The sequence below is a fragment of the Harpia harpyja genome, chromosome 5 (genome assembly GCF_026419915.1).
Source record: "Harpia harpyja isolate bHarHar1 chromosome 5, bHarHar1 primary haplotype, whole genome shotgun sequence".
Classification (NCBI taxonomy): Eukaryota; Metazoa; Chordata; class Aves; order Accipitriformes; family Accipitridae; genus Harpia; species Harpia harpyja.
In genome coordinates this window covers 62,211,163-62,223,274 of record NC_068944.1, presented here as the reverse complement: position 1 = coordinate 62,223,274, position 12,112 = coordinate 62,211,163, and the positions used below count along the sequence as shown (strand labels likewise).

Here is a 12,112-nt window from a genome sequence, read left to right as displayed (position 1 = left end):
TTTTCAGCCATACTTTTTATATGGTATTCTCTTTAGGGCTGCTGGGAAGATTCCTGGATCAATTTCTGGTTGCATGCTGGTTACTTTTCACTTTTCAAGTGGAAGAGCCGCAGGAAGAGTAGGTAGAAGAAGAAAAAAGAGTGCAGGGTCAGAGTACTAATGAAGGCGCTTTTCACAATTGGTTCTCCTAAAATGAGGAAGTCATAGCTCAAAATGTTTATTTTTAAACACAGGAGAGAGAAGCAGGGTGGCCAAATGCCACTGAGGCCAGAAATTCTATTATTTGAAATCCAAATGTTCTTTAAAAATCCCAAACACTTTTAATATCTATCTGCAATCTCTCCAAACATAAGAAATCTTATTCCCCTACAAGTCTGGCAGCGCTAGTATGTGTGAGGAGTTTTAAATATGGCAGGCTTTCAATCCCGGAGAGGATTTTGAATTCATTCTGTGATGAGATTCCAAATGTCCTCTCTTGTTTTTATGTCTAGTTCAATTGCCCAGATGTTTGTCACATCTGAGAGATTACCCTTCTCTGGCTGCATGAGCAAGGAGGCAGTTATTTTGGAACAGATGATCCCTTGTCTACAAAGCATTTGAGATATTACATGAGGAATAGGAGAGAAGTAGTGAAATAACCTTAAAAGAGAAGTTAATCACATACTGGGGATAAAATCTTGAGTGTATTTCAGCTGACTTTTTGTTGAAATCAGACTTTCATCTGTGGTGGTGGTAGCAATGCTTTTAAAATAGAAGCAGAGGACTATTTGCTGTCAAAGAGTTACATACAAACCAAAGTAATTAAGTGCCTAAGGGTAAGGGAAAAAAACCTATATTTTCCTGTGAAAGTGACAATCTTCTGTTGAATTACTTACGGGGTGGTAGATTTATGCTACATCTCTTTTAAAGTTCCTTAAAGACTGATGACAGTACTGAAGTTAAAGCCTTTTAGTTTTCAGTTATAGGAAATGACCAACAGTTTTCTGTTGTAGAACAAGAAATACACACAATGAGAATAAATATTTATTTCAATATATGTAACAAAAATGTTGTGGATGCTTTTGTTAAATGAGATGTAGTTGTTTATTTTGCCATCTTGCCATTTTAAGCCTTCTGCTCCTCAGGATGCATTCCATGTGAACATGAGCCGTCTTGCTGTTTTTAGACTTTATGTTTCTTAAAGGAAGAAACATGCTCAATGTTGACATGAGGGGGCAGAATCTTTTGTCCCTCTTCCAGTTTTCACAGCTGAGACAAGTGGAAGACAACACTAAAATATTTCTGAGCCTCTTTCAGAAAAGGTGGCTGAAACAGAGATGAGAAATTACTCTTTGGAGGAAAAACAGTACTTCCATAAAGTTCTTCAAATGCAGTGATAATTACTTTACAGTGAAAGCTTCTTTTTGGCTGGTATTCTGTACCAGTTCCACTGAGCTTGTTATAGGGTTTCCAGCCAACCCTACCAAATGATTGGAAAAGTCATTTTGGCACCTTGTTATAACTTATGCAAGGGCAAGACAGTCTATCTTACCCAATTATTTGCAAAGAAGTATAACCATCTTTTCTCATAACCTTAAAATGATACAAACCATAGATAAAGAAAGAGTCTTAAAACAAGCTTCTTTTGAACACTTTATAATGTCTACATATTGGCACAATTTCCAGTAAGCTGCGCAGAGATTAAGCATTCAAATATCTTGTTTGTGAAAGCAAATGATTTTAAGAAGAAACTGAAATGAAATGGCAATCTAGTTAAGAAATCCTAAATTTCTTGGAACTCAGCTGATTTTCACAGAGGCGCTACAATGGTATTGCTCTTACATTGTGCACTTCACAAACACAAGATTTTTGTGGTTTTTACAAGGCTTTATTAGGCATGTCTGGAATTTCTCTAGACTAAAGAAAACAGCCTAAAATCAAGGAAATAAGCATTATATGTAAAAAAAAAGAATGATTGACAAAAATAGAAAGCAAAAAAATCCAACCCACAGAGATAGATATAACCACTTAAAAAAGAAAAAAATCACATAATCAATCTGTGGTTATTTGGATTTTTTTAATGGTCAGGTGAAATATTAAATGTAGACTTTGTTCAGCTGGTAGAAAGCTCATTGTAAAAGCTTGTGGGAAGGATTCTTTGAAGTAGAGTATTGGGTAAAACAGGCATGGAGGTCCATATGAATACAAGATAGACATTTCTGAAACAGCAGCAGCTCTAATGCCTTCTAGCTGGTATGGATACCTACCCCACTGCAGACTACTACAGGGGTGCAGCATACTTTGGTTCTGGTGTGCTGTGGTGCAGGGTTGCTGCTGGTATGTGCACCTTCCATTCCTAGCACAGGAGGAAAATGAGACTCAGAAAAAGCCAGGGAGTTATAATGTTCTGGTAGGAAGGGACACCAGTGAGTGTCCTCAGTGTAAAAGTCACCAGTCACACCTGTTATCAAAGCACAGTAGAGAAAGAAAGAAGTATGCAAGTATTTGAGGGAGGCAGAGATAAAGGTGGAGAGTAGGAAGGAACTAGATCCACTATATTAAAGGAGGCAATTATCTTGCATGTTTGTAGTGATGTGAAAAAAGCCAATAAAACTTTGTGTTGGAAGTTGAGGTTAGAGAAAGGAAGCTTGTTTTATGCAGAAAAGAGGCTTATTGGGAAATGGAAAAGCATAAATGGAAGAGAACTAATGATGAGAAGAGATAAAAAGGTAAATTTAAAACATAGTCCAAAGTAAAATACAGTCATTACATCTGATGAGAGCTTCCTCTTCTCCATTTTGTAAATGGGCTCAAAGGTCTTGGTGTAAGGCATGTCAGAACAATTAAAATGATAGAGAAGCTGAGATGGTTTAGAAAGAAAGACTGTGTATATATTTTCCAAATAAAGGAAGGATTGGTAAGAGGGAGAAAAGGGTTCACGAAACAGGGAAGGGTTCACATGACTATGAAATCTATCACTGTAGCATTTCAATAGGTTCTTTGAAGTGCTAACAAACACATGCGAGAGTATAATATGAAACTACAAAAGCAAGAGGTTTCAGAAACAGGACTATAGGAGAGAATAAGGAAACAAGAAGGATGAACACACAGGCACCATAAAACCTGAGGTGATGATAATGCAAGTCAACAGAAAGAGAATCTAGCACAACAGAAGAGAATTAGGAGAACAATCCTTCCTGATTTATGGTCGTCATGAAAATTAACTGCTCCTTGCTGCCAAAGACAGTCAGGTGATCAAAGATCACAAATAGAAAAAGGTGTTGCAGAAACATGCAAAGAGCAGGAGGCACAAGTGAGTAAAGTTGATGGATTCTGCATGGAGGAGGACTACCATCTTGGGGGAAAAGAACAATTTTGCAAATAGGTAGCTTGCACAAAAAAAGGGAGATGAACATGGATGACATGGCTAAGGAATACTTTAGGATATGATTGACTGTGCTTTAAGGTGAGTGCAAGTGAAAGAGATGAAAGAAGATCGGGATATCAGAAAAGACAGAAGAAAAAAAAAGCAGCATGTGAACAACTCATCTTCCCTTTTCTCAGTTTGCTCTTAAGGTAAACGACAGCAAGTATTAAACACCTCTTTAAAAGGAAATACATAAGCAACTTAGAAATGTGTAAATGTGTTAATCAAGGCAGACACTGTAATTATCTTATGGTGATGACTACTATTAAAGAATACATTAACCAAAGGAGATTAAACAAAAGGTGTGGAGTACTTGGAAGGTGAGGGTTGTAGAAATATACTATTAAACAGTATAATTGAATGGTCAGGAGGAAAAGAAAAAGACAATTTTGTGTATTGAGTGAGTACAGTTATGGGACATCCAAGGGCAAAGGGTGTGGATATGGTGTATTACTTGCTTTGTTAGAAGGCAATGAAAGTCAAATAGATTAAGTAAGAACTGTTGTTACTGACGTTTACTGTAATCCCATAATGAATCAAAGGATGACTGAAATCAGGAAGAACAGCAGTGTTTTCTGATTTCAATAAATATTTATCCATGTAAAATTGATGAGAATTAAACATCTAAATTTTAAAATCTGGTAGAAAACAATGCAATGGAAAATTTGAATCATACTAACTACTAAGAGAATATCATCAGTGCTGTTGTTCATCTTCACACTTCAACAAGTATTTTTCTTTTCTAGTCTAACTTCAAGCTTTTCAAAATTCTTTCTCTCATGCTTTGAATCAAATCTTCTCTTTAATGAAAAACAGTTTGGAAGTAAAGTCTGGTTTGAACGCTAGTTCTGAAATCTAGATGAAAAAGATCACAGTGTATGCTATCAGTTATTCCAGCATAAGTTTTGCCTTGTGAAAATAAGGCATGTCATGTTTTCAACATTTGATCAGCCCAGTCAGTTAATGCATGTTGTCTATTTTGAATGTAACCAAGTTGGTCTGCCAAGGTGAAGAGCATTACAGAATGGATTAACATACGAAAGTAGAGATTAAAGTGCACGTTGTATGGATTCTGTTGGCATGATTTTTTTATTTTACAGACTAAAAGAGTAGACCAATGAAAATCAAACTTCATTGTTTGTTTTTTCCATTCTTGGAATTAAAAATGTATCTTCTGACACGTGTATAGCTGTATTACATTCTGCTGGTTATTGCTGAAAAATATCCAAGTTATATCATCTTGCAGCATATTAATTCTCTTTTGTTACAGTTTGAATATAGAGTAAAAGGTATAAGTGGAACTTTTATGTGTCACGGAAATTTATATTTCATATATATGTATAGATAGGAACAATTATTGGATACAATATGAAGCATTACATTCCTTAATAAGTAGTGTGTTATCTCACAGGGTACTTTCTCATTGTTTTGGCTCTGTTCTTTTTTTAGAAAAAAATAATTTTATTTTGGTCACAGAAGACTTATTTGAGTTTTTCTTTACAGCTTGCATTGAATTAACAGAATAGTACATATGTAATTGATAGCTATCCTGACTTAGATACAGCAACAGTGACACGTGTTCTGAATTACGGAGCTGTATTATGACATTGAGCCAAAATTCACACTGTGCTTTCCACGCTTGGTCTGGAGAGATGCATAGAAGTTAACAGCGCATGCTATTTAATTTTCAAGTGTCTCTCACTCTAAGATTTTTCTCTAATTCAATTGAAGTAGGCCTCAGCAAGAGATTTCTAGGAAAAACTAAATTTATAAATATATGTACACTTAGCTATTTTAAAAGTCTTATTCCAGTAACTATATTTGGTGGGAGGTGCTAGATCTCTAGGATGAAGATCTTATGATGAGTAAATAGTTTAGTTTTGTGAAGTGACTTGCACACAAACTGCATTCCAAAAGATTTTTAAAGTGCTATATAAAACAGCTGAGCTTAAATAATAAATAATAACACATAAAGGAGATTTAAAAATAGTTTGAGTATATGAGGGAGATGCAGAAAGACATAAATAAAACAGACTCCTAGCAATGAAGGCTGATAACAAATGAAGTGCGTAGGCACTGATATGAAAATCAATTCTCTAAGCTAATTTCAAGTAGAAGGTAAAATTTGCTATACATGTCAGAAGAGGCAAACAAAGCCCTAATTACTTTCCAAGAGGATCTTCCAATCCCGCTCTGTCCTATATATCTATGATATACTGATATTTGTAGTAAAAGAGTAATTACACTTCATAAGAGGCATCTTTTCTCACCATTGGAGATAAATATGAAAAGCCAAGATAAAAATATTGGATGTGTCCCTCTTCTGTTGTCAACAAAAGTTACTTTACAGTGTAGCAATACAGAGTGTAAAATCTGAAGAGATTTCTGCTTAGTACTTCATAGAAAGGGGTCTCTGCACATTTAGATGCTCAACACAAAGACAAGCTTGTGAATATGCCATAAAGAAGATGACGTAATGAGCTCAAATATATACATATGTGTATAATTAAAGAGACGGCATCTGGTTTGTTTGTTTGTAGTTTGTTATGAAATGTATATCATGTTTCTCTGAAAGAGCATACTGAGCAGCTGAGTGCTTTGTGTTTTTTCTCAGTTGATGAAATCCCCCCACTAGCAGAGGGGGCTTGCTTTGAGCACGCTTGGAGAAGAGAAGCTTTTCAGGGGTGACAAATGTAAAGCAGGAAAACTGGTCTAATGTTTAGGGGATAAGACAGCAGAAAGCCTGGAAAGGGGATGTAGACCTACAGTCAGACTGCAAAGCTGGTGGAAAGAAAAAATATCCTAAGGACCTAGAGGAGTTAGGAACTGCTGTAACTGAGCATTAGAATTGACAGCAAGAGTATAGAAAAGGACCTGCCCTGCCAGTACGCAGTGACTTGGGGGAGATATTTTTATAATTATTCTTGTTTCTATTTTTTCTCAGAAAATGGATTTTCTATATAAAAAGAAAATTGCTGATAGTCCAAGAAAACTTGGCTTTTGAATGTAGAGGCTATTTCTGACATTTGGGGATAATCATGTTAAAAAGGATCTATTGGCAGATGCACTTTTCACCTTTGACCCACTGTACTGATTTTGGCTGGGATAGAGTTAATTTTCTTCATAGTAGATCTTATGGTGTTATGTTTTAGATTTGTGACCAAAACAGTGTTGATAATACAAGGATGTTTTAGTTATTGCTGAACAGTGCTTACACAGTGTCAAGGCCTTCTCTGTTTCTCACGCTGTCCCTCCCAGCAGATAGGCTGGGGATGGGCAAGAAGCTGGGAGGAGACACAGCTGGGACAGCTGGCCCCAACTGACCAAAGGGATATTCCATACTATATAACATCATGCTCAGTGATAAAAACTGAAGGAAAGAAGGAGGAAGTGGGGACAGACGTTCACGGTTATGGTATTTGTCTTCGCATGTAACTGTTAGGCATGATAGAGCCCTGCTTTCCCGGAAATGGCTAAACACCTGCCTGCCAAGGTAGCAAATGAATTCCTTATTCTGCTTTGCTTACATGGACAGATTTTTCTTTACCTATTAAACTGTCTTTATCTCAAACCACGAGTTTTCTCACTGTTACCCTTCTGATTATCTCCCCCATCCCACCAGGGGGGAGTGAGTGAGCGGCTGTGTGGGGCTTAGCTGACTACTGGGGTTAAATAATAACATCCACTTAGGGTCAGTCAAAATACATAAGCTGTTCATCTTAATATTTTATTTAGATATAGAAAAGCTTACTAAGTTCTTTCTGGTTACAAATACACAAGGCAGTTATTTACACGAGATAATATAATGATGCAACAGATGGCTATTTCACATTGACTCTTTAATTACACAGCTTTCATAAACCAGAATTATTGATTGGAAAAAGCTTGTTCATAATAAATAGCCTTTCAGCCTCTTCCAGTCCCAAAATCTGGGGAGGAGTAACAGAAGGTTAATAGATCTAACCTGTATCAGACCTTCACCAAAAGAAGACTCATTTACTTTGCTCTGGTTGCTTCTCTTCCTTTTTACAAAAAAGGGAACTGACACAAATACTTTGCCTCATAGGCAACGAAATTTAGTCATAGATGTTGTTTATATATATTTATTTGCAAAGATGCTACCATATGTCTTTACATAAACAGTATGGAAAACACATTTGTTAGGTGGGTGGGCTTGTTTTGCAATAAGTAGCCAGGACTTGTATTAAAACATGGGGTTTACCTTTCTAAATGCAGTACTCACAAAGAAGTATTTTGATAACTTTTTAGAAATCATTCGTTCCAATGATGTATTTTATTGAAGGTTGATAGAAAAATGGATTGCTAACTTTTGTTTCCTTGGGTTTTTTTTAGGATTTATTTATACCTGTGGTGGAACATTAAAAGGACTTAATGGCACTATAGAAAGCCCTGGCTTCCCATATGGATATCCAAATGGTGCAAACTGTACATGGGTTATAATAGCAGAAGAAAGAAACAGAATACAGATCGTCTTTCAGTCTTTTGCTCTAGAAGAAGAATATGATTATTTGTCATTGTATGATGGGCATCCTCATCCTGCAAACTTTAGGACAAGGTAAAGAATAAATATTATTAAAATGTAACTTGTATTCCTATCTTTAAAATATCTGAGAAAATAGTTAAAGCTAATATTTTAAAGTTATAGATTCTTTCTTATGTAGACTTTAAGGTGCACTTTCCTTAATTAATCATAAGTGTCTTAAAATCTATATGGTGTGCTTTAATTCTAGTAAAAGTGCTAAAATTAATCTTGTCTCAACAAAACATAATTAATTAATAAGCATATAAGCATGGATAAATGAATGTAAAGTGAATATGCCATGTAGAGGTCTCAGTTTGCATGATCTAGTAGTGGTGGAACTTTTGTAATCTTTGCAACAGGAGGCTTTTGAGAGAGATCAGAAAAAGATAACATATTTAAGATAGAATAGGTAATTTTTGCAGTTGCGTATGAGCATTTTCTAACACTAAGGGATTACAAGAGTGAAAAATCAAGAGTGTGATGGGTCACAGAACATTTTTTATCAGTGTCTACTTCAAAGTCATGGCCCAGATGTCCAATTCTGGAAGACTGTGGCTTGAGGGATACATAATAAGCAACAGATATATTATCCATACATTTGCTAGCTATCTTTATTATCATCTATCTTGATTTCTGTATGTCAAGTTGTCATCTACCTAGATTTCTGTAAGGCCTTTGACATGGTCCCACACAATATCCTTGTTGCTAAATAGGAGAGATACAGATTTGATGGGTGGACTATTTGACGGATAAGGCATTGGCTGCATGGCCACATCCAAAGATTTGCAGTCAACGGCTTAATGTCCAAATGGAGATCAGCAAAAAGTGGTGTCCCTGTGACCAATACTATTCAATATCTTTGTTAATGACATGGACAGCACGATTGAGTACACCCTCAGCAAGATTGCAGATGACACCAAGTTGACTGGTGCAGTTAATTCGCTTGAGGGAAGGGATGCCGTCCATAAGGACATTGACAGGCTTGAGGAGTGGGCCTGTGAGAAGCTCATGAATTTCAATGAGGTCAAGTGCAATATCCTGCATCTGGGTTGGGGCAATCCTCAGTATCAATACAGACTAGGGGACGAATGGATTGAGAGCAGTCTTGTCGAGAAGCACTTGGGGATATCAGTAGATGAAAAATTGGACATGAGCCAGCAATGTGGACTTGCAGCCCAGAAAGCCAACTGTATCCTGGGCAGCATCAAAAGAAGTGTGGCCAGCAGGTTGAGGGAGGTGATTCTTCCCCTCTACTCTGCTCTCATGAGACCCCACCTGGAATACTTCATCCAGCTCTGGGGTCCCCAGGACAAGAAAGAGATCGACCTGTTAGACTGGGTCCAAAGGAGGGCCATGAAAATTATCAGAGGGATGGAACACCTCCCCTATGAGGAAAGGCTGAGAGAGTTGGGGTTGTTCAGCCTGGAGAAGAGAAGGCTCTGGGAAGACCTTGTTGTGGCTTTTCAATACTTAAAGGGGGCTTATAAGAAAGATGGAGAGAGACTTTTTACCAGGGCCTGTAGCAACAGAACAAGGGGCAATGGTTTTAAATTGGAGGAGGGTAGATTTAGATTAGGTATGAGGAGGAAATTGTTTATGATGAGGGTGGTGAGGCACTGGAACAGGTTGCCCCGAGAGGTTGTGGATGCCCCATCCCCGGAAGTGTTCAAGGTCAGGTGGGATGGGGCTTTGAGCAACTTGATCTAGTGAAAGATGTCCCTGCCCACAACAAGGGGGTTGGAATTAGACGATCTTTAAGGTCCCTTCCAACACAAACCATTCTATGATTCTATGGTTCTATGACACTGTGATGAAGAATGTAATATGTATTCCTAATCAGGGAACATCCAGTTTCAATTTACTTTGCAAGTGCTGCTCCAATAAAGGGATGTGTTTTTATAATATTATATGGCAAGTGTTGATTCACTGGTAATGAAATTTTTTTTTAGAACTATTGTGCAACAGTCCAGCATCTGTCCACTACAAAGAAAATGTAACATGGTATTAGAAGGAAAGTAGAGCAGTAAAATTCTTCATCTCAAATCTGTGCAGGGTGTGAATTCTGTTTGTCAAATGGGTAACAGTCAGCAGATATGGAGAAATGTATCTCTAATGAAATTGTTTTTCTTTGTACTTCTCTGTTTCTATTTTTATTTTCTGTTTCATGAGTGTTTGTATGCAATTCTGATACCAGCTGCAGGAAAGAGGGAACCCATAGCTAAAAGATTTGAGGGTTGTCTTTCACAAGAAAAAACAAGAACATGTAGTTTTCCTCCTTTCTGCCCACTCCTCAAAAGATAAAATTTACGTGGAGATTTGATCACATGTAGGAGCCCAAAAAGGCCCTCACTGTCAGTCAGGACTCCCATTGGTGAATCCACTCTAAATCGTAATCTGAAAGAGTATGTGAACAACATTCTGCACAAGTGCAAAAGAATAAAACAATCATTGCTATTAGGAACTTACGGTCTTAACTGAGTTACAGTTTTAATGAGCTTCAGAGAAAACACGTAAAGGAAACTAGGGGGATGGAAGGAAGAGGAAAATAATATCTTGCAAAGGCAGAATTTTTGTTCTCTGTATGTCTTGTTCAAGCTACCGAGAAGGTTTATATATATTTGTGTGCACACATATGATTGTATCTATGTATATCTATCTGCATGCATAAATATATAGATGCCTGTCTGCATATATAGATTATATGTGTCCAAGATTCTTTTTATATTAAACTAAGCCTTCAAAGCTGGAGCTTTGGGATACATTTTTTTAAATGTCAGTGTCTTGAGAAGAAAGTCAAGGAAGCCTGGCATGCTCAAAAGTTTTGGTATTGTGTATTTAGGATGCCACTACATTCTGGTGAAGAATAGGATACAGAGTTCTGTAGAACAGAATAAAATAAGTCAGCACTTAACAGGGAAAAGATGATTAAGCTTCCATGTAGGTCTTGAAATAGACTGCTTTTGCAAGACTTACAAGATCTTGCCAGTGTGTGGGTGCAGTAGAAAAATAGTACACATTTGTGTGAGTGCAGAATTGGGTTTTAAATTAAGAAAGTGTGATAGTGAAATTATGCAAGCTTTACTAAATCTTTCGTGGTGACGTTTACTTTCCCAGATTGCTGTAGCAAGTAGTAAGGTGATGTTTCCTAGAGTTTTATTTTTGCAAAAAGCTTTTACTTAAACAAGTAAAGTTTTACTGAGGTACAGTTGCTTGTGGAAAATTTCTTTCTAGCATGACAGTGGATTTTATCATTTTACTTAGTGACATTAATGAAGGTGTAATCAGATTACGCTAGTCACCCTCCCCTTAATTTTATAACAGACAAAAATGTTTTCAGGGGACTATACAGGTATATTTGTAAAATATATAACTGGACAGCTAAACAAACGGTCTCAGACAAGGCCACTATTTCTTTTTCTACTTCAATATTTTGATTGAAAGAAGTTTCTATGTGACTGAAGAAGATTTTGCGGATTGGTATTTGTAAAGCTCATGACCTCTGACTCTATCCTTATGCAGTTTTGTACTTCTTTGTTTAATTGTTCTCCTCAGAATTGAATCTTGTTGAAATTTGCAGTCATTGACTGTCTTCAGTGAATGCTTAACAGCCTTAACTGGTTTAGATGGCACTTAAATGGCAGCTAAACAATAACAAATGGAAGAGAAGCATGTCAGATATGGCCATTACGGAAAGTGTAGAGTCAATATTACAATTTCATTTCTGTGTTACTGTATATGCTTGATTTAGCATATTTAATATGCTAGATCTTTGCCTCAAACTATAGAGAAAATATAGAATAGTTTAAAGCTTTGAACTAAACGGGAAAAAAAAAATCTTTCCATAAATCATATTTGCAATCACCTACAAAAAAATATTTTTGCAGAAAGATAGTATTACTTCCTGTATTTGAACCAAGCTTTTAGCAAAATTTCATACTTGGGAGTCTTTCTGGGTCATGTCATAGACACCGTCTATTTTTAGGGCTTCCTTGCTGCTCTCCATGTGTATCTTTGTGACTTTTGTGTACTCTTTCTTTCATATTTATACATCTAGCTCCCCTCTAAAAAAAAAAAAAAAAAAGAATCAGGATTGGTTTTATATGATACTTTTAAATTGCAACTTTGTATACACCTTATTTTGGAAAGCAGCTAATACTTCTGAC

The 12,112-nt window shown here is 36.5% G+C and overlaps 1 protein-coding gene across 1 annotated transcript in view; it reads left to right on the top strand.

Annotated features, from left to right (window-relative positions):
• Positions 1-12,112, top strand: part of CSMD3 (CUB and Sushi multiple domains 3) — a 767,625-nt gene that overhangs the window by 81,658 nt on the left and 673,855 nt on the right. Inside the window, exon 2 of the mRNA XM_052787755.1 lies at positions 7,760-7,982. Coding sequence (XP_052643715.1) covers positions 7,760-7,982 — 223 coding nt within the window. The remainder of the gene's footprint in view (positions 1-7,759; positions 7,983-12,112) is intronic.